General features: G+C 40.1%; 1 protein-coding gene across 6 annotated transcripts in view; it reads right to left on the bottom strand.

Annotated features, from left to right (window-relative positions):
• REEP1 (receptor accessory protein 1) overlaps positions 1-23,531 on the bottom strand; it is an 87,987-nt gene that overhangs the window by 32,674 nt on the left and 31,782 nt on the right. For 5 of the 6 annotated variants that reach the window (XR_005555191.1, XM_039331484.1, XM_039331481.1 and 2 more), the window contains exons 2-5: positions 14,519-14,591; positions 11,710-11,786; positions 3,704-3,824; positions 1,668-1,781 (exon numbers count right to left, since the gene is read on the bottom strand). Coding sequence is in view for 5 of the 6 variants with exons in the window: in XM_039331484.1 (XP_039187418.1) it covers positions 1,668-1,781; positions 3,704-3,824; positions 11,710-11,786; positions 14,519-14,591 (385 nt within the window). In the remaining variant the exon portion in view is untranslated. Of the gene's footprint in view, positions 1-1,667; positions 1,782-3,703; positions 3,825-11,709; positions 11,787-14,518; positions 14,592-19,235; positions 19,827-23,531 lie in introns of those variants that run through there. The other variant, XM_039331483.1, reaches the window with a different exon arrangement.

The raw sequence follows: 23,531 nt of genomic DNA, 5'->3' as shown, positions 1-23,531 counted from the left end.
AGTTCTATGTTAGAGATGGATGCTGGATTGATGGCTGACTCTACCTCTCACTCTCTTCTCTCTGATTTCTATCCATCCACTTTTTTGGTTATCATATTGATATAGTCTGATTGTTTCTTTTCCATTGTTTATTTTATTGTTCTATTTTACTTCAGTTTTGTTTACACTCTTATCATTTCTCCCTTTTTATTGTTGTAAGCCGTTTACAGTAGCTCCATGGAGAGATAGGTGGTAACTAAATTTAACAATAATCTGGCTGACTGTGCAACAAACCAGAACTGTTCAAAATTACAACAGCACTGAACAAAGGGACATAAAAACCCCTCCTGAAGTTCTAACTGTTGCAATCCTCCTGTGATCATGTGACAAAATTTGCAGCGCTTGGCAGCCTACCTGCCCTTATGACCACAGGAGTGCTGCAATTTCCCCCCATGAGCTGGAAAGCTTTTACCTGCTAGGCCCACCAGCACAGCCTGCCCCCTGTCCCACCAGTTCCCAAGGCCTAAATCTTTTCTCTGCCCAGCTATCTGGTTCCACTTACCTTCCCTTTCTGTGCAACTGCTGACAAGTACACCCAGCCAATGCAAGGTATGCCAACTGCAGAAAGCTAGCCAACACAATGTTTCCAGAGATAGAAAGAGGCTCATAATATTGCAAGGGCTGGGGCTGGCTAGCTTTCTGCAGTAGATGTACATCTCATTGGCTGGAGATTCTTGTCAGCAGCTACCTGAAAAGGGAAGAGAAGTGGGTCTGCACAACTGGATGACGCGAAGCCCCAAGCCTTCCAAGAAAGTGGTGTGGTGGGGAAAAGCCCCAAGAGTTTTGAGAAAGGTGGGGTGGGAGGATACCCCATTTGCTGGTGGGATTGCTGACCCAGGGCTCCCAACCCATAATAGACTCCCACACACTGAAAGGCATAGCTGGCCAAGACCTCCTGCCTGTGACAGGTTTCCACATACTGATGGTCTAGCTGGCAACTGCAACAGGGGAAGCTGGAGTTGAAGTTATTGAATGAGATAGTCACATTGGCACCTAGTTTAACAACTGCAATGTCTTATGACCCAAATTGTGGGCTCAATTGTTCTTTTAAGACTATCTATATCAGTTCATTCTCCATTATCATACAGAAATTGTAAATGTACATACAATTATTCCCACCTCTTTAAATAACCTCATTTTCAGCACAAAATATTCTGTTCAGGTTTTTTAATATTATTTGGGAGACATTTTATATAAATCAATTTAGAGTTTTTTACTTTAATTCAGCAAAAAAGAAATAGGTTAAATGAAAATTATACTTTTTTGAAATAGGAATCCCTGAAAAAGAAATGAAATAGTTTTGAAAACTCTTAAGATTTATATCTCAAGCCACTACACTTGTAGGTACATATTGTTATTAGTCATTCTTTGTGGGATTAGCTTTAAGTTTTTCTAAGTACCGGTATAATATTAAATTTTGCTGTTAATCACCTTGGAAAGAATGTAATTCTTAGGGCCTTGTGTCTGCATGTATTGAGACATTTGTGGTCTTCCGCTATTGATGGCAAATGGCTTTAGAGCTTCTGATACTAAGCATTGCTCGTGAGCCAGTGTCTGAATGTTCTCACAGCCAAAGAAAATGGTAATATTAAAGTAACTCTCATATCCTGAATTGTTCTACTAGTTACCTTGGAAGCTGCCATTACAGCAGCTGTGGCTGCAACATTTAGCCCCCGTTTCCCAAAATGCACCAGGGCATCATAGCTGCGATCTTTTGCTTGGACTAAGCAATCATCTATTTCCTGTCAAAAAGAAAAAAAAATCCACAATCAAACTCAAAAGAGTTCAAATAAATTTTTCTTTCTCTTACTTATCAAAGAGAAGATATTTCCATGCCTGCTCTGCATACTTTTTGGTCCCCTTCTCAAAGAGATCACAATGATAGATCAAAACAATTTAAACAGGGTATGGTTTATGTAGTAGTAGTAGTAGTAGTAGTAATAATAATAATAATAGTAATAGTAAAAGTAAAAGTTGGAAGGGACCTTGGAGGTCATCGAGTCCAACCCCCTGCTCAGGCAGGAAACTCTATACCATTTCAGACAAATGGCTGTCCAGTCTCTTTTTAAAAACTTCCAGTGTTGGAGCATTCACCGCTTCTGGAGGCAGGTTGTTCCACTGGTTAATTGTTCTAACTGTCAGGAAGTTTCTCCTTAGTTCTAGGTTGCTTCTCTCCTTGATTAGTTTCCATCCGTTGCTTCTTGTCCTGCCTTCAGGCACTTTGGAAAACAGCTTCACTCCATCTTCTTTGTGGCAGCCCCTGAGATATTGGAACACTGCTATCATGTCCCCCCTCGTCCTTCTCTTCATTAAACTAGACATACCCAATTCCAGCAGCCATTCTTATATGCTTTAGCCTCCAGTCCCCTAATCATCTTTGTTGCTCTTCTCTGTACTCTTTCTAGAGTCTCAACATCTTTTTTATATCGTGGTGACCAAATCATCCATCTTTCTCATTGATAAAACAATTATATGAGAGGAGTTGTCATAGCTTTATCATAAAAGAAATATTCAAACTTGGGTAACTGAAGTTTCTTCCATTCCACTTTCAGGATGATGTCTAAGTCATAATTTGTTAGGTTTGGGCTTAACATGTTATATGAACTTAACAACTGTAGCTTGGTGACCATGCTTTACTGCTTAATATAATATATCAATTTAATTAGAGAAATAAAATGAATAATTACTCAGCTCTCCCTATTCATATGTTCTTTTTAATAGAAAAATAGGGATATAAACTTGCAGTGTAGGTCCTAATTAGAGTGATGAGTAAAAAAAAGCAGAGCTATTTTAGATCCTTAGGGAACACCTGACTCCAATACAGATATTCAGAAGTTTCCTTAACACTCAGTCTGAAGAAGAATAATCCACAAATTATACCTCAGAGGCAAGCATGATATAAAAGTGCTGTAGATAAATTACTTTCCAAAAGGATGGGTATATAGATCATGGCAAGCCACCATTTGTTTAACCATTGTCTGATAACTAAATTTAATTAGCTGAATTCACACAATACACTAAGCCAAAACAAAACCAGCAATTTATTTAGTATTAAGATGCCAACTTTTGCAACCTCTGTTTGCTGGTGACAAATGGGGGAAGATTATTATTGCTGAATTAAAAGGAATGAAGGATAATAAAGGAGTACATAAGCTCTTGGTAGTCCATTTTGGAAGTGTCATAGTGTATTGGATTGTAACTCCCATAATTCCCATCTGGATAGGAATTAAAGAAGCTGTAGCTCAATGTAATATAACTGAAAAATACCAGGTTGGACAAATTTGCATTAAAAATCTATTTCTCATATGAGCTGTTCTTCAAGATTTCTAACTGACTGTTCCAATTGCCTCTGAAACATTTGTAATTTTTTTTTCAATAGCTGAGATCATTGATTACGCTGACAGTCATCCCAGTGGGAAACTGCTTTTTTTGGGTACTGATTTGTAAAAACAAGTCAATCAAGAAAAAAGTAACACCTACTGAAATAAAACCTTTCTGAAAGGAATGCAAAAAGTATAAGTAATATTATACAATCAGTAGTGCTATCCAACAACTACTTCAATAGTTATCATTCAGTTTGATGAGGCTGACTACTGGTTAATGGTGTCACAGCCTAAAAATATTCATAAGCTTAGCTAAATTTATGAGAAATAATATCACTGACCTTTTCTTTTGAAGATAAAGTTGGGTGTACAAATTTCCTATATAGAAGACTGGAGCCCTTTGTATATGGAGACAATAACCAAGCTACAAAGGCTATTTTGAGTTCATAATAAAATGGGAACCTACAGACAAGGAAAAGAATATATTTTGTTGTTCTTTTCAAATCAAGTTCCCTGGGAATTTTTAAAATTTACCAATAAAGTAAATTTATAAATGTTTGAATGTGTGCATTTATGCTAAGCCACACCCGTACATAAATCTCAGGTAATATGAATAGGAAAGTCTGGAAGATTTATCAATGCTTCTTGTGATTCTTGAGAGTTTATATTGCATTCTAGGGCTATAGTTTTTCTAATATGACTTTTAGAAATTCCTACAATGCTCCTTTTTCAGACTGAAAGATAGCAATATTCAGTTCCACATTTCTTACAGGAAAAAAGTTCTAGGAGAGCAAAAGCAAACGAAGTCTCTCATATATCCTGATGTTCAGTTAAGCAAAGGCAATTGTGCAAGATTACAATGAGCTGAATCCTTGGCCCTCAAATGTCACCTGAGTACTGATAACAAAAGAGCAAGAAATTATAGTTTCAGTTTCACCTTTCTCACAATTCCACCAGTAAATGTACTGTTGTAGATCTCATAAAGTTTGTTTGTTTGTTTGTCTATAAAATTTATTGTCCACCCATCTTACCACAGGGTAATTCTGAGTGGCTTAAATCAGAGCTTTCCACCCAGTGGTATGGGTACCACCGGTGGTACATTGGCATCTGGCAGGTGGTACGCGACCATCTAGAAAAGTGGTAGCGGGGGAGAGGAATGAGCTGAACCGGTGGCAGCACCGCACAAGCCTTAGTGAGAGATGGCTGGAGCTGCAGGGCTGTCAGGGCTCAGTGGAAGCGCCAGGATCAGTGCCAGGCTCCAGCCGGAGTTTGTGCTGATCCTGGTGCTTCTGGTGAGCACAGAAGAAGCGCCGATCAGCTGGAATGTTGCAGCATCTCCAGAGTCTTGTGATTTACATTCAAATGCTTGGCAACTGATTCATATTTATGGCAGTCACAGTGTCCCAGGGTCATGTGAAGTGACCAAAACCTGCTACAACCACCCAGTAGACGGGGGGAATAAAGCAGCAGGCAGGTGTCTTGCTTAGTTGTGGCTTGGGGGGCACTTTTTTCAGTGCCATTGTAACTTTGAACAGTCACTAAGCGAACTGTTGTAAGTCGAGGACTACTTGCACTTCATCACTTTTTTCCTTTCTTTGGGGGGGAGGGTCATCAAGTTTTTGACACCTTGCTAGGCAACTGGTGGTACTCAGATATTGCCATATCCTAAAAGTGGTACAATGGGTGAAAAGGTTGAAAAGCCCTGGCTTAAATATGCATATTAAAAATGACATGCAAGATATTCATGTCTAATCATTTCTTCTGCTTTTTACTCTAAGATTCCTGTCCTTATTTTGCTTCCTACAACCCCATTCTCATCTTCATATTTGTTGTGTCCTGAGCCTGCAAATGCAGGCTCGGGACGTTGCAAGGGTCCCAGGCTTTGCAGAAGCTGCCCGGGACCAGACTGAGTGGCGCTGGCTTGCTCGCATGGGAAGGCGGGAAAAGTGCCTGTTTTCTGTTGCCATTGTGTCCGGGGATCTGGGCATATAAAACGAGGCCTGCGTGCCTTTGCTCATTGTTGGAGTTTTGTCTAAAGCACAATAAAGAGTTGTTCTGGAGAAATGTGTCTTCATCATTCGCCATCACTGCGAGGACTTAACACTGGCGACAAAGATGGGATCCTTCACAAGATAATCAGAAGGAAGCTGTAAAAACTCACCCAAAGAAGTCCTGACGAGAGAAAAGTCAGCATCCATCCTGCCAGTACAGCATCGCTAAAGGGTGAGTTTGGCTGAAAGACCCTTTCCCTGGAAGAAGCGAGTGGTGAAGTGCAAGCTACAATGGCGAAGATCGGCCGTTTATCAGAGTTCGACGTCTCACACCCGGAAAGATGGGAATCATACGTTGCGAGGGTAGATAACTATTTCAGAGTCAACCAAATTCGAGAAGATGGTTTGAAAGCTGTCACCTTGTTGTGTGCCTGTGGACAGGAAGCTTTTGAGATTGCAGAAAATCTAGTGGCCCCTGCCTCTCTGGAAGGTGTAACGTACACTGATTTAAAGAAGCTTCTGAAAAAGCATTTCTAGCCCAAGTTGTCTGTCATTGCCTGGAGGCAGACATTTGAACAAAGGGATCAGAAGTGCAGGTGAATCTGATAAGGACTTTATTGCGGTCTTGAGACAAGCAGCCAGACCACGTGAGTTTAAAAATTTGGAAGAAAGGCTGCGTGATTGTTTTGTATGCGGTTTAAGGAACAGAGACTTACAGCAAAAGATCTTCGCTAAGGAAGATGTCTCTTTCGAAGATGCTCTGCGAGAGGTTACAGCAGAGGAAGCAGCAGGAAGGGCAGTAAAGAATATGCGGCCCACCAGAAGCTCTCCGGAGACCGTCGCAATCCACCAGGAGAACGTGCAAGAAGAGTCGGAAGAAGTTTCTGAAGATGAGGTGGACAAGCTTTACCAGGCAGCCGGAAGGAGACAGAAGGAACGCACAGAAAAGGCTTCAACAGCCCTTCAATGCTTCAGGTGCAGAGGACGCCACAAGCGAGCAGACTGCTGATTCCATTCCGCCATTTGCAGGGCATGCGGCAGGCAAGGCCACATCGCATCTGTCTGTTTGGGTCGTCAGAAGGTACAACCTAGAGAAGAATTGCATCTGAAAGGTACCAGAGTCCCCAGCCAAAATAGGGTGGGTTTCTGTGCAACACGCAGAAGTGTTCTAAGGACAGGCACACATAAACCCCTAAAGAAGAAGCTGTCCCTTAAAGTAAGGTTGTGTGGGGTTCCTTTATCCATGGAATTGGACACTGGGTCCGCTCTCTCCATAATTTCCCTCAACACATTCAGGAAGATTTGTAGCAGCAGTGGCCTTCGAGTTAAACTCAGGCCATCCAATGTGATACTCACAGACTTTCAGAATTCTAAGGTGTGTGTTAAGGGGGAGGCCACCCTTAAGGTACAGAACAAGGGTTTTGAGGGTTCCTTAGATGTGATGGTTGTTGGGGGTGAACGTACAAGTCTTATTGGACTCGATTGGTTTGAGGCTCTGGGAATCCAGGTTACAGGGCTGCATCATTTGCAAACGTTAAGTCTTGCAGAAGTCTGCAAGGAATTTGCAGATGTGTTTAGTTCTGAGCTTGGATCTTATAAGGGGCCTCCAGTTTCGCTACGATTAGATCCTTCCATAACACCCATTAGGGTTAAGCCTAGGAGGGTACTTTTTGCCCTCAAAGGCAAGATTGATGCTGAACTGGACAAATTGCTCCAGCAGGTCATCTTAGAACCTGTAGATTCTAGTCCTTGGGAAACCCCCATAGTAACGCCTCTTAAGGCTAATGGGGAGATACATATATGTGCAGACTACAAGTGCACACTAAACAAGGCACTGCAGCAACACGCTTATTCAGTACCTGTAGTAAGTCACATTCTGGCTTCCCTAAAGGGAGGGGGCACATTTTTGTGAAACTTGACCTGGCACAGGCCTATCAACAGTTGCCTGTTGATGAGGCAGCTGCTGAGGCTCAGTCAATTGTAACCCATAGAGGGGCTTTTAAAGTAAAGAGATTGCAATTTGGGATGAATGTAGCCCCTGGTATATTCCAAAGTGTCATGGAGAACACACTGAGAGGTATTCTTGGAGTCTGCCCATATTTTGATGATGTCCTCATTGCAGGGGAATCATCCCAAAACTTGGCAGAGAGATTAAGGGCTGTTTTGCTTCATTTTAGAAAAGCAGGCCTTAAATTAAAAAAGGACAAGTGTAAGATAGGAGTCAATTCTACTGACTTTTAGGGATTCAGGATAGATGCTCAAGGCATTCACCCTTCTGAAGCTAAATTGAAGGCCATTCAGCAGGCCCCAAGCCCTAAGTCTAAGGGCGAACTACAAGCCTTTTGGGGGCTTTTGAACTTTTACCATGCATTTCTGCCACATAAAGCTGCAATAGCTGAGCCCTTGCATAGGCTCTTAGACAAACAAGCCTGTTGGCAGTGGACTAAGGTCCATGAAAAAAGTTTCAATGAGGTTAAAGCCTTGCTTACTTCTAATGCTATACTAGCTCACTTCAATGAGCAACTATCTGTTTGCATTGCCTGCGATGCTTCTCCATATGGAGTGGGGGCAGTTCTTAGCCATCTGATGGCTGATGGGACACAGGTCCCTGTGGCTTATTATTCCAGAACCCTGTCTTCTGCAGAGCATATTTACTCTCAGATTGATAGGGAAGCGCTGGCCATTGTGGCTGGCATTAACAAGTTTCATGATTTCATATACGGCCACCACTTCACAGTCTACACTGACCATAAGCCACTGTTGGGGTTGTTTACCACTACCAAACAAACTCCATATATCCTGTCTCCTCGTATGCTGCGTTGGTCCATTTTTCTGTCAGCATATGACTACTCATTGATTCATAAACCTGGAAAGGAAATGGGTCATGCAGATGCCCTGAGTAGATTATCCCTACCAGCACTGGAGCCTGATCCTGCTCCAGCCGTTAACATTCTATCCATTCAAGAGCTACCTGAGTCTCCCCTCAATGCTAGGGATGTGGCTGCAGAAACTGCCACTGATCATACACTTACACATGTGTTGACGTGGGTGTTGTCAGGTTGGCCTGACACGTGCCCTGATACTGAGTTCCAAAGTTTCTGGCATAAGAGGCATGAGTTGTCCACTTTCAAGGGTTGCCTGTTATGGGGAAGCAGGGTAGTAATCCCTGCCTCATTGAGGTCTAGAATCTTAATCTCTTTACATGAGGGACACCCTGGGATAGTCAGGATGAAAGCGCTTGCGCGCAGCCATTTGTGGTGGCCTGTTTTTGATAAAGCCATTGAGGTCCAGGTGCATGGGTGCCATGTGTGCCAACTGTCCCAGCCTGAAATGCCTCAGGCCCCAGTTCATAGGTGGGAGGAAACTCAAACCCCATGGTCTAAGGTGCATATAGATTACGCTGGGCCTTTTCAGGGGCAATTCTCCCTGGTTGTTGTTGATAGCCATTCCAAGTGGCTAAAGGTTGTTCCTGTGACCTCCACTACTACTGCCAAGACTATCCAAGTGCTGAGAAGTATTTTTACAGCTCATGGCCTTCCAGATATTCTGGTTTCAGATAACGGTCCTCAATTCACTTCTTATGAGTTCCAGGTTTTTCTTCAGGCCAACCTGATCCACCATGCAACTTCAGCTCCCTTCCACCCATCCACCAACGGAATGGCTGAGCATATGGTGCGCATCACCAAGGATGCCCTCAAGAAACTGACTTATGGTGACTGGCATCACAGGTTAGCAGACTTTCTTCTTGCACATCACACCACACCTTGCACATCCACCGGGAAGAGCCCTGCTGAACTCTGTTGGGGTTGCCAGCTCATTACTAAGCTGGACAGAGTGCATCCTGATCGGGTGGCTTCACAGGTGTCACATCCACGAGCACCAAGGTGCCTTCACGTGGGTGATCTGGTTTGGATTAGGAACTATGGGCCTGGTCATCTCTGAGTACCAGCTGTGGTCTGCAAGGTCTCTGGACCTTTGTCCTATGAAGTATCCTTGGAAGACGACCGCGTCCTTTGGCAGCACATAGATCAGGTGCGTGCGAGGCTGGGGGCAAACAGAGAGGCTACTCCTGATTCTGGTACCTCAGGCATGACCTTGGGGTCCACTGGATACTGGGGCCCTGTAGCCACCCTGGCCTCTTCATCTGCTGATCTTGGGTTCGAGGGACAGTACTCCCAAGAACGGTCCATTGTGGATCTGGGGAATACCACCCCTCCAAGGGATGCTGGTTTGAGCTCAGAGGGCCCAGCCAGCCAGCAGAGGGGTGGGTCAACCAAGTACATGGGGCAGCAAAGTCCTGACCTACTGAGCCTGGCAGGCGAGCAGGTAGGTCAGGCAACAACACCAGGGTCTCCTGAAGCAAGTGGGCAGCAACATCTTGACTCACCCAGCCTGGTGCGAAATGGAAGAGACCAAGCAAACTCTCTCGGTCCGAGGAGGTCGCAAAGGGCCAAGTGCCCGCCCAAATATCATTCAGATTTTGTGAAGTTGCTGTCCAGTTCCAGAGGTAATGCCTTTAAGGTCATTGACTGATAATATTATTTCGCTTTATTTATAATTTGGGTATAGCAATCCACCAAAACAAGGGGAAGACACTTGTGGGTGGAGGCGAGCTCAGGCATTCTGTTCAAGCTTGACTGTGAGGAAGTATGACACTCTTCCCAAAGAAGAATGTTAAAAGGGTCAGGATTGATTCAAGTTAGGGGGGAGGGGTGTTGTGTCCTGAGCCTGCAAATGCAGGCTCGGGACGTTGCAAGGGTCCCGGGCTTTGCAGAAGCTGTCCGGGACCAGACTGAGTGGCGCTGGCTTGCGCACATGCGCAAGGTGGGAAAAGTGCCTGTTTTCTGTTGCCATTGTGTCCGGGGATCTGGGTGTATAAAAGGAGGCCTGCGTGCCTTTGCTCATTGTTGGAATTTTGTCTAAAGCACAATAAAGAGTTGTTCTGGAGAAATGTGTCTTCATCATTCGCCATTGCTGCGAGGACTTAACAATATTCTTTCTGTATTTTCTTCTATTTAGGACTTTCCCAGGACCAATTTTAATATAAGAAACAAGCAGCCATTTCTAAATTCCTGAAAATTTAGAAACATTCTCTATACTCTAGTTATGTTTTAGTATATCTGCATTCAAAGACATACATCTATGTTGTGTTTATCTGCACAAAAATTCAGGATTCAACAATTTTGCAAACTCAGACATACTTAATTTGAACAATGAGGCACATCTACCTGCTTCTTCCTTCAGGTCCTTCTCAACCTCTCTCACCTACCTGCCCTTTTAAAATGTGGAAGGATTTTTTATTATCTTATATGCTTTTTATTATTGTATATGCTTTCATTCTTGAGAACATGTTTCTTCTTCTTTTGCTTGCCTATTATAAGACAAATATCATTGTTGTCCAATCCCAAAATATTTTATTGATATCTTCCCCATACACATGCCAGAACTGCATCTTCATAATGTACATCCTCTGAAGAATTGCAATCTTTTTCTCAGTAAATGAACTTTGATTCACAAACTGTAGTGGTAGTTCTATATCAGGGGTGTCAAATTCAACTTCATTGAGGGCTGCATCATCATTGCGGTTGCCCTCGGGGTGTGTGTGTGTGGGGGGGGCAGAGTGGGTGTGGCCTACTGGGTGAGCATGGATGAAGTGGGTGTGGCCTACTGGGTAGACATAGCCAGCTCTACATCTTTCCCATCAAAGGTGCCTGTGGGGGCCTGGCAGGAGTGGGACAGATCTGAGAGTCTCTGGCAGAAGGGGGTAGGACCGGGGCAAGTGCTAAGGCATGGCCCATTTCTTCATTCCTCACAAAGGGTGATACCTCCCCAGCATGCACCCAGGGGGCAGGGCCAACAAGACGGGCTGGTTCCTCGTTGTTTCTAGATGGCCTTGTGGAGCTAAGACTGAATGTGTTTCAGCATAGATGGCCACCACAGAATTGTACATTGTCCTCCGGCTGGCCTGGGCCAGGGCCAAGGCAATGGGAGCAATTCCCTCACTGTTTCCAGGATGGCTTTGCGGGCCACATGAACCACTTCACGGGCCACATCTGGCCCCCGGGCCTTGAGTTTGACATTTCTGTTCTATATAAACCACAAGTTTCTCAAAGATGCTAATGATTGGTATGTTTACAATTTTCCCCTTTGAAGCGGAATTTTAGAGAACAACAATCAATAACATTGATATTAACACTTGGCATTCCTGAAAAGAAGTGCCAGGCTTCCAGGACAAGTATTCCACCCACCTAATATCACTGGGTACCTAATACTTTCTACAGTGTGTGCTTGTGTGTGGTCTGCTTGCTCTGTTCTAGTTTTCTTCTGAAGAAGAATACATTTCAAAGGATACCAACCAGCAAAGAAAAATGTCTGTGAATGTCTCTGCTGTTGTGAAGAGTGCAAATATGATCCAGTACATCATCCATTTCACCTGAAAAGAAAAGCATAATTAAAAGTTTATCTCATACTTCCAAACTTATACAGGTGCTGTTTTCTTCCTTCCTAGCACTAAGACCAGGCTTACTAATAGACAAGGTGACATAGTACTACTTCAAATAACAGATTTGTACTCAGTGGTGGGATTCAGCCAGTTCACACCATTTCGGCAGAACCGGTAGCTACTTTTTTGTTGCCCAGGCCTAGAATAGACTTCTGGAAGCGGCATCCACACAGAACCGGTTATTCACATATTTGAATCCCACCACTGATTGTACTCAATAGTAAAAGCAGAACCAAATTTATTTATTTATTGAATAATAAATCTTTATTGATTAGCCCTTGGGCCATATCAAAGTGCAAAGTTCCAGTAACAAATCATTACCAAAGTCTGATAAAAGCAATTTAAAATAAAATTTGATAAAATACAGTTTAAAATGGAACTAGAGTAAAATATGACTTAAGATGAAATTGGAGTAAAATACAGTCTAAAATGAAATTAAAATAGAGTACAGTAATTTAAAATATAGATAAAATATGATAAAATTATATCTTGGAGTCACCCTTGCAATCTACCCCAATCAGTCCCACATATGCAGATCTCAACCGAACCATTTTGTTTAAATACTGTGCTGTGTTAAATGTTATTTTCAAGTTCTGGCTGCACATAAGGTAAGTTATTTTGATATGGGGATCCCAATGAGTCATTTGTTTGGTATATAGACCGAGGTACCTGTCTCTCACCCTCTTGTACAGGCAACAATCAAATAGTATGTGAGCCAGGTCTTCTACCTCTGCCGCTCCACAAATGCAGAGACGCTCATTGTAAGGTATAGAATGGAATCTTCCATATCTGACCATTGTGTCATGCTGTTTGAATCTCGATCGCATAAATACCTCCCTAAGGTGTTTTGGCAGTTGTAACTTCAAATAGCTGTCTACTTGAAAAGTACACTTGTATTTACTCAGCCATTTCAAGTTACCCACCTTACTAAGGATCGCTATATCATTTTGTGCTTCTATATCCTTAATTCTTTGGGCAGCCCTTTTTTTGAATTGTTCTCCTGTTACGCAAGAGACAGGAAGACTACAGCTTCTTACAAAATTTGTTAGTTTGGTGATCCAGGAGATTTGTGGTTGTAATTTTATTTGCTCTAGTAGACATAACTTGGGGAGTCTATCAATCTCCATTTCATTGACTTTGCACCAGTAGTTATAAGCTCTAATTTTGGATAGAGCATGAATTGTATAAATTCCCAATTCAGCTCTAACTGCTGCAGCAGATGTTCTTGGATCTACACCCAGAATACATCTAAAATGCTGGGACTGTGTTCTAAGACTGTGGATGAGAAAAGACCCCAAACTTCTGCTCCATACAAGAGCAAAGTGGTAACTTTAGCTTTATATACCTTAATTAATGGGGCTAAGGAACCTGGGTAACTATGGTTCTTTAGTTTAAGTAATAGATTCAGGTGGGCTTTTGCTCTAAATGTACTTCGTTGATGATGGCAAACCCAAGATCCAGTTTTGGAAAAAGTTATGCCCAGCTATACAAAGGTGTTAATCTGTTCAATTGATTCACCATCTAATTGCCACTTATGTCTCTGATAGTGTCTTCCAAACACCATTATTTTTGATTTAGTTAATTTTTCTTGTGTGGAAGATAAAAATGGCTTGTATCATGGCTTATTTAAGGATCAGGTAGCAGAAGTAATTCTGATATGGCATAAAAGCAGTTATCAAAGTAGTTCTGAATCTACTTTCAAACGATAGCTTTAAATTTACATAATAATATATTTTATTAAATTAGCAAATATTTTTTCATTCTTTAGGTTTCTTAATTTCAATTCTTTTTCCCACATACAAACCATTTAATATATCGAACATAAGCAGTTCTCACTATTTAAAAATACTTTTTTTATTACAAGCAATCTTCTTATTTCATAAAAAACTAAGGGTGTTACGAGGTTTGGTAAATCCCAAGTTACTTTAGGCTGTTTCTCTGGTTTCATAATGAAAACTAGAATCATTTTTAAATGACTAAGACTGAATAAGGATATCCAAACAATTCTGAATATTGCAAAAATATTTTTCACTACATTTGCAAAAACTTCACAATAATGTTCACACACAGAAACACACACTTTGTTATGTGGTTAAGTATAAGTAGAAAGTACATGCTCATAATTAATATTAGTAATATTAAAAGGCAACTGTTTTTTATTAACCCTAACCTGATCTACAGATTTCAAAAGCATTGTAGTAAACAAATCTGGGATATTATTACAAAATAGTAATCTCTACAGATATGGATGGAGATTTGTACAATTTCATATAAAATAGGGCCCCACACTGTGCTCAAGGTATAGTTGTATCTGCTATGTGTGCTTCAATGGCCCAGCATTGTGTCCTTAAATTAATCAGTAAAGAATACATAATTTTAATTAGCCAGGATGTTTATTTTAGAAACAGGAAATATCCAAAGACCAATCTTATTTCTCCTGGCTTTGTAGCTAAAATGGAAGATAAGGTTAAATCATCTGCACATTAGCCAAAAATTGAAATTACCAATTAAAATGGGGGGGGGGATATAGTAATGATTTGGCACCCTGTAAGTACACAGAAAAAAAAAATCACACCTGAAGATGGTAAGTTTGTTCTTCCTTCTAAAGAGCAGAGCAACAACTGTTAAAAGGCATGCAGGATCCTCCCAAAAATGCTACTTACATATTCTTTAATATCCTTTGATTTTACAGCTTTGTAAGAGTAATAGGCAGGATAAAGAGTACCAAATATTAGCCTGGAAGAAAAACGGAAAAAAAAAGTCACAGGAAATACTATGGGCTGGAGCCAGAACATGATGATTACATTTGATTCTATGAAATTGGTAGCACTTACGATAAGAAACTTGTTCTCTTGATTTTAATGGGATCTAATTCAAATATCTTTGAGTGATTACTTAATTATTTGTTTAATGTTTCTTTCTGAACTGAATTTCGCAATTGCTCATACAATTTAAAAATTTAAATACACATTTAAAATCTACCTTCCCAGTTAAAATACAGATTTACAACAAGATCATGCCTCCCATCTACCTGAACCACCAGTGCCCTATTTCTTTTTTCTCATTTTTTAAATTTTATTTTAACAATTTAAATTTTATTTTTTAATGTTTACTCCCCAAAAATTACAAAAACTGCAAATTGAAAAAACAGGAAAAGAAACATATGAAAAACAATAAAAATACAGTTACCCAACTTAACAATAACAACAAAAGAACAACAGAAATGACTTCTCTGCAAAATTCCTATTCTGAAGAATCCTTCACAACTGAAAAGATAAATTAATAGCCTCAGTTACTCAATATTTGAAATCTGATGTCATGCCTAACTTATGGATGAATTGTTTATAGATATAGATTATGTGTTGATGATTACAATAAAATATTGTAGAAGACTTTGGAGATCTTCTAGTCCAGTGGTGGCAAACCTATGGCACACGTGGCAGAGGTGGCACTCAGAGCCCTCTCTGTGGGCATGTGCACCATCGCCCCAGCCCCACCTCCCTCTGCGGCCCCCTCCTCTTCACTAGCAGCCCCCCAGAGGAGAGTTGCCTGTGAGCACGGTCCACGCAGAACAGCACATCCAAGGGCATGGCAGCCAGGCAGCGGGGACAAGACTCTGCCCTCATATCCTGTCACACGCAGATGATGCTGTGGGGCATGGACGGAGGGTGTGGCCGCCATGGCGCTGCTGGGTTGTCTGGGTGATCTTCTGCAGGCCATGGGGGCGTTGGGTGGCCATGTGGGTAGGTAGGGCACACAGAGCAGGGGTGGATGGGGAGGTGGGGGTGGTTTTTAGGTACTTGGTCTCTAAAAGGTTCGCCATCACTATTCTAGTCCAACCCCCCATTCTAGTCCAACCCCCAGTGGCTGTCCAGTCTCTTCTTAAAAACCTCCAGTATTAGAGCACCGACAAAGGCAATTCATTTTGATTGATTAATTGTTCTGTCCCAGGAATTGTCTCCTTAGTTCTAGGTTTGTTCTCGCCTTGATTCCTTGACATTTCCACCCATTGCTTCTTGTCCTGCCTTCAGGTACTTTGGAGAATAGGTGGACCCCCTCTTCTTTATGGCAGCCTCTGAGATATTGGAACACTGCTATCGTGTCACCCCTCATCCTTCTCTTCATTAAACTAGGCATACCCAATTCCTGCAACCGTTCCTTATATGTTTTAGCCTCCAGTCCCCTAATAATAAACCTTTACATACAAATCTTTATCTGCCTATAATACATGTGTGAGAAGAATATATATTATTTTGTTGTTGTTTTGCTTTAACAGCTGTTTGCTGTTAGCTTGTTTGATAATGCCTTGATTGGGATATTGTTTACTTCTTGATTGTTGGCCTGATGTTAATCTTGGTGTTGGTCTATGCTCATCTGGGTGTTGATTGCTGGTGGGGAGGTGTTTTGGTCTTTTTGTTCCTTTTTGGCTTATTGATTGTCTCTTTTGAACAGTATGTAGATGTTGTTTATGTCTATGTGCCTATTGATGGCCAATTTATTAGAGTGCCAAGTTTCCAGGATTTTCTAATATTTTTGGACATGGCTCAGTCAAGGATTATTACAGTTTCCCAGCTAAAACTATGGTTAAGTTTGTCCATATGTTGTGGAATTAAAGAATTTCATTATGTCTTCTAATTGGTGTTCATGGATGCATTCTGCTAGTCTTCTGCCAGTTTGTCCTACATAGTGGCTTTTGTACTCTTCTAACTATGAAGACTCAGATTTTAAGAAACCACACTTCATGTCAGAGAAAGGTCAGTGAGACCTTTCTTCTTCATGGTTATACTGGGAAAAAAAATTCAGCTTCATCCAGTTTTTTTTCTTCTAAAGATACTCTTTTTCCTCTAAGGACACACATTCAGAATTATTTAAGGCAACTTAATTATTTATGTAGCCTCCTCCAGAGGTCCCCAAACTTTTGGGCACTAAGGACCAGTTCCGTGAAGAGAGGATTTTCCGTGGACCGGAGGATGTGTGGTTTTGTGTGCTGCCTGCATCCCGTTGATGGGTCTTTGCTTGTTTGTGTGGACCGGTTGATGGCATGCCATGGACCGGTATTGGTACAATACCGGACTGGGAGTTGGGGACCCCTGGCCTACTCCATTAGCAGTTTTCCTTTCCCTTCTTTCACTTTATAAGTCACTACAAAGATTTACAGCTATTCTCCCCCTTATCTTTCTCTGAGCTACTTTAACATAGATGGGGAGATGGGAAGAGATTTCTGAAAATGTAGTCTCCAGAAGAGGGAGTTAAAACAGAGTGCTGAGGAGTAGGACTACAGATTCCAGCAACTCAGAGAAAGAAGGTGAAAGGCAGCATTGCAAAAAGGAGATTGGAGGGGGGGAAAGTTTTTAAAGGACTGAAAAAGATTGCCACCCCAAGGAAGAGTGACTACTGTATTTTGGACTGATGATTGTGTCTTAGCTACTATGAAAGAGTGACAATCTTATCCCAAGGCAGGGTTCCAGAATGGCTGTATCCTTGGTGTGGGGCAGCTCCTAGATCATTAGCTCCTGCCTAGAGAAGTAGGCCTCTCACTGGCTCTGCAGAGGATTGGTGAGGGGCCATTTGAACAAAGGACAGTTTTTGGGACCTATGTATGTGATTTAAATGAAAGCTCCAGTGGAAACATGGACCTTTATACTGACCGTTGTTGAGCTGAGCCACGTGGGAAGTTTTGGAACAATGTTTCTAGTTGAGCAAAGTTGTTCACAATAAGGCTTAATGTTTTATAATATTGTGGTATTTAATTTGATTTTATCTTAAGGGCCACCGTTTTAATATATTTGTTGTATTATTGTCTGTGGTTGTTTAATTTTATTTTATTTTAAGGACTATTTTAATGTGCATGCTGTGTTACAGTCTAAATGTTTATTGCATTGGTGCTTGTTGCTATTATCTGTAGTTGTTGCTGGATTTTATTTTAAGGACCACTATTTTAATGTGTTTGTTGTCACTATCTATATGTTATTGTTTATATGTTTATTGAACTGGTGCTTGTTGTTACCTGTAATTGCTGCTTAATGTGATTTTATCTTAACAGCCATTATTTTAATTAACTGCCTTTAACTGCCTTCGAGGTGTGTTGGAGCACCTAGGCCAGTGATGATGAACCTTTTAGAGACCGGATGCCCCAAAACTGGCCCTGCCCCCACTCCACCCCCTGCCCTGCCCTTGCTCTGCCCCCCCATCCCCCCGCATGCCCACCAGACCATTCACCACCTCCAGGGCCCACTGCAGATCGCCCAGGCAGCCCAGCAACACCCTCTGCTCGTGCCCTGCAGCATCAACTGCATGATGGAGTGTGAGGACAGAGTCTTATCTACACTGCCTGGCTGCCATGTCCTTGGCTACGCTGCTTTGTGTGGGCCACGCTTGAGGGTGACTCTCCTTCAGGGGGCTGCTGGAGAGGAGGGGGAGAGGCAACGGCACAGAGAGGGCTCTAAGTGCCGCCTCTGGCACCTGTGCCATAGGTTCGCCACCACTGACCTAGGCCAAGCGGGCTGGTCATCTGGGGAAAGAGATAAAAGGGCTCAATTGCTATTAGCCCCTTCAGCCTTTCAGGGAAACATTACATTTGTTACCATATTTCCAAAGTACTCCTATTTTACAATTAATGAGATAGAAGTATGGAAAAAAGATGGCAGTATATTATGCTAATTATTGAGAAGATAAACCACAGATAGTAATAAATATAAAACAAAGAAGATTATTTTTCTTAGAGAATTGATTTGTTCAAAATGATAGAGAAGATTTATGGTATTTTAGTAAACAATTCAGAGTATTGAATCCCAACTAAACTGAAAAATCTACTTAAAACATTTGTTTAAAATAACATTATTTTATGTCAATCAGAATATAGAGCTGGAAGGGACCTTGGAGGTCTTCCAGTCCAATCCCCCGAAATACCTAAATTAGATATTACATATCAGTCATGCAAAAGAGCAAGGCATCCAAAAAGAGAAGCCACCTTCTGGTTGGTGATTCAATTGCAAGGGATGTAAATTTAGAAAAGGATATGGAGGTTTGGAAAGAGTACCAGATGTCTGGCAGGTGCTACTGCTAGCAGAAGCAAAAGGCATATTTTTAAGATAATTAAGAATGCCAGTAAGGACTGTGATGTTGATGCTATTATACATCTTGGCATGAATTATCTGTCCCCAAAAAATGTACTCTCTGTACAGAATGATTTCCTGTTCTGATCCAGCTCCCCGAACACCACAGATACATCAATAATTCTCCAACGTTCCTTTTATTCAGGAATGCCAGCAGTTTCACACATCAACTGTTAAAATCTTTAGTTGCCTCCAAACAACAGAGCTCGCTCCCTTTTCCCTTGCAGGAGTCTCCCAAAACCCAGAGTTAATTTCAGTTTCTCACCATGCTTGCAGCAAGAGTCCTTCAGGCAAGCTGGCTCTTTTCTTTTTTTTCTCTTTTTTTTTTAAATTAGATTTTTATTGAATATAGAAAAGAAAAAGAAATTAAAAACATTGAACATGGTAATCGTCTTTGACATATATTTTTGCCTTGTCATTCCATATTATACATTTAAATAGATATTTTCATATATATATATACACACACCTATACATTCCTAGTATCTTCCTCTGTTTATGTCTTTTCTGTTGACACTATTCTTTTTTCCCTCCTTGTAAAATTTGTTCCAAATTAAATAATATTCTATTTCTTCCTGATTTTTTAATTCTTTAGTTATCTTATCTAATTCTGTGCAATACATATTTTTCCTTATTAATGCATCCTCGCTAGGCACTTCAGTTGCCTTCCAGTTTTGAGCAAACAAAATTCTTGCCACCGTTATCACATGTATGGTTAAGTATGTATCAACTTTGTTTATGTTTTTTCCTAATATTCCTAATAATAGTGTCTCTGGTTTATATTGAATTTTTTTACCTGTCATTTCTATTATCCATTGCCAGACCATAAGCCAATAAACCTGTGCTTTTCTACATGCCCACCAAGCGTGAAAACATGTGCCCGTTTCCTTTTTACACTTCCGGCAAATAGGTGAGCAACCACTATACATTTTCGCTAATCTGGCCGGTGGCAAATACCATCTATAAAGCATCTTATAGAGATTTTCTTTATAGGATGTTGCCAGTGTAATTTTATTATTACGCTCCCATACTTGCTGCCATTGGTCTAAATGTATAGTGTATCCCAAATCCATTGCCCAAGTGACCATCATTTCTTTAACTTGTTCCTCATATAATTTATATTCCAACATATATTTATAAATATTTTTAATTTGCTTTTTCCTCCGGACCTAGTAGTATTTTATCAAGCCCCCTATCTTGTCTATTGATTCCCCACCCTTTCTTATCTTTTATATATCTTGCTTGTATCTGAAGATAGGACCACCATTCCAAAACTATTCCTTGTTGTCTCAACTTTTGTCTTTGCTTTAAATGGCCTTCCTCTGTCAGAATGTCTTTCCTATATAGATTAGGGTATGTGACTACTTCTAATGGCGAGAGCCAAGCTGGAACTTCTATGTAATATTGATGTTTGACTATATTCCAACTTTTTATGAGTTCTTGCCGGACTTTATGTCTCAGGAAGTACTGATGGTTCCTACTTTTCCCTGTCCATAAATGAGCATGCCAGCCCTGCTGGAGATCATGTCCCTCTAAATATAAGCATCTTTTGTTTTCCAGAGTGATCCAATCCCTAATCCATGTCAGGGCCGCTGCTTGGTAATACAACTCCCAATCTGGAAAACCTAAATCCCCTCTCTCTTTGGCATCCTGTAAAGACTTTTGTTTTATTTTTGCCTTCTTTTCTTGCCACACAAAATCTAAGGTTAATTTATTCAACTCTTTGAAAAATTTCTTATCTAATTGAATTGGAATATTTTGAAACAAGAATATCATTTTAGGTAAAATAGTCATCTTTACTGCTGCTATTTTTCCAAGAAGTGAAAGATGTAAGCGGTCTAAGTCGACTTTTATATTCTTTACTAATTTGCCATAGTTGTCTTTGATTGATGACCAATGTGCGGAGATAACTATCCCCAGATATTTTAGTTTAGGAACTATTTGTATACCTAATTTTTCCCCAAGATTTCCTTTTTGTATATTGGTCTTATTTTTTGCAATGATCTTTGTTTTGTTTCTATTTATTTTCAAGCCTGCCAAATCTCCGTACTCCTCCAGTATTTCAAATAACTTATGTCCTGATTGTGCTGGATCTTCCAATATAAATACTAGATCATCGGCGTATGCTTGAAATTTGTATGTTTCCTTCTTAATCCAAAACCCTTTAATTTGCTCCCCTTGCCTTACTACTCTAGCTAAAATCTCTAATGTGTATATAAACAACAACGGCGAAAGAGGACATCCTTGTCTTGTGCCTTTCTGAATACTAAATTTCTCAGTGACCTCGCCATTTATTATGATCTGAGCATTTTGTTCAGAATATATTGCAGTTATCACGTTTAGAACATTTTTTGCCGACGTCCATTAATTTCAGTTGTTGGAACATAAATAGCCAATTAACATTATTGAATGCCTTCTGTACATTGAGGAACAAAAGTGCCACTTGACGATCGCTATGCAATTCATAAAATTCAAGAATGTCTATAATTGTCCTTATATTCCACTTAATCTGCCTATTCGGTAGAAACCCATTTTGATCACAATGTATGGAGTCAATTAGGTAATTTTTAAATTTCTCTGCCATTATTTTTTTTATTAAAAAGTTTTTATTTTCCATTTATTCATACAAAATACAATTAAATTCCTAACCATTGGTACCGCCTGCCCATTCCCCCCAGGCTGCGTCTACCCTCTCTAATCCTTCCCCACTTCCCTCCTCTTTCTCTCCTCCCCTCCTACTCTCTTCCTCTCCCCTTCTCCTCTAACCATCCTACTTCCTCCCTACTCCTTTCTCCCCTCTCATCCCTCTCACACACATGAACGCAGCATAGGGGAAATGCCCAAGCGTTTACCATGTCTATATTATCATTACCCACCCACTCACCCACCCACCCACCCTCAACCCTCCCCCCCCGCTTCCCAGAGAAGAATACAGGGTTATTATTAAGAAAGTTAACAATAATAAAAAAGAAAAAAGAAAAAAAGAAAAAATAAAATAAAAGAGAAAAAAACATCATACTTAACCTTTAACTCCCCTTAAATTAAGTCATATAAACAAATCTCTACAACAGTTACTATAAAATTTACTCATAAAATAAATGAAACTTTATAGTCCCATATTTTTTCTGAATATAATCTATCCATCTTCTCTATACAATAATATATCTTTCTTGTGTATGATCCTTCAAATAAGCAGAAATTTTTGCCATTTCTGCAAAGTTAGAAACTTTAAATATCCATTTTTCTAAAGTAGGCAACAAGTCCTTCTTCCAATACGAGCCTACTAATAACCTTGCTGCAGTTAATAAATTCAACATTAAAGTAGTTTCTTTGTCATTTAAATCCACAAAGATACCCAATAAGAATAATTGAGGGGTGAACTTTATCTTCCTTTTAAAAATCTTTTGAATGTTCCACCAAATCATAATCCAAAAAGCCTTTACCTTTTTACAATTCCACCAAACATGAAAATATGTCGCATCCATATTACCACATCTCCAACATTTGGGTTGTAAATTTGGATACATACAAGATAATTTTTTAGGATCTAAATGCCATCTGTAAAACATTTTATAAAAATTTTCCCTCAAATTTTGAGCTTGTGTAAATCTAACATTTCTAATCCAAATTGTCTCCCATAAGTCCAATGGGATCTGATCCTAGATATTCTGAGCTCATTAATCATACAGTCTTTAACCAATTCTGTTTCAGAGTCTAATTCTATTAAAGCATTGTAAATTCTTTTTATATGAGCCTGACTCTGATCTTTAATCTGAATAACCAGATTTCCATCTTCTTTTTAATTCCTTCTTTTTTATCTACAGTCCACCTGTCCACTATTTGTAAATATTGAAACCATGATTGTAGAATATTTTCTTGCCTTAATACATCTAGAGATTTTAAATGCCAATCCGAACCTGACCAAGTTAATAATTCTTTATATGAAATTTTATCAAAATTCATCCCCTTAGAAATCCCCTCAATTGCATGTCTAGGAATCCCCCAGATAGGTATTTTATAGTTTAACCTATAATAATACTTTTTCCAAACTCGAAATAAGGCACTTCTCAAAATATGTGATTTGAAAGCCCGGTCCACTTTCTTATTAAAAATTAAATATGCATGCCATTAAATCCCACCCTTCAAGAACAAGAACATCCTTATTTGTTAAATTAAGCCAATCACTTATCCAAGTTAAGGCGGCTGCATCATAATATAATTTCAAGTTAGATGCTTTAAGTCCTCCTCTTTCTCGGGCATCTTGCAAAATCTTAAACTTAACCCTTGTTTTTTTCCCAGCCCAAATGAATTTATTGATACCCTTCTGCCATTCCTCCAAATTTACATCTTTTTTTAAAATAGGTATCATCTGAAACAAGAAAAGAAACTTTGGTAGAACATTCATTTTTACAGCTGAAATTCTTCCCAACAATGACAATTGTAGTTTTTTCCAGTCATTTAAATCCTTTTGCACTTTTGCCCATAGTAATTCATAATTATTTTTATACAATTTTCCATTTGAGGCAGTTAAATATACTCCCAAATATTTAACCTTTTTCAC

The sequence above is a fragment of the Crotalus tigris genome, unplaced genomic scaffold (genome assembly GCF_016545835.1).
Source record: "Crotalus tigris isolate CLP2741 ecotype Arizona unplaced genomic scaffold, ASM1654583v1 scf7180000024437.13266115, whole genome shotgun sequence".
Lineage (NCBI taxonomy): Eukaryota > Metazoa > Chordata > Lepidosauria > Squamata > Viperidae > Crotalus > Crotalus tigris.
The sequence above is the reverse complement of the archived record's forward strand: the minus strand, read 5'-3'. Positions and strand labels throughout refer to the sequence as shown.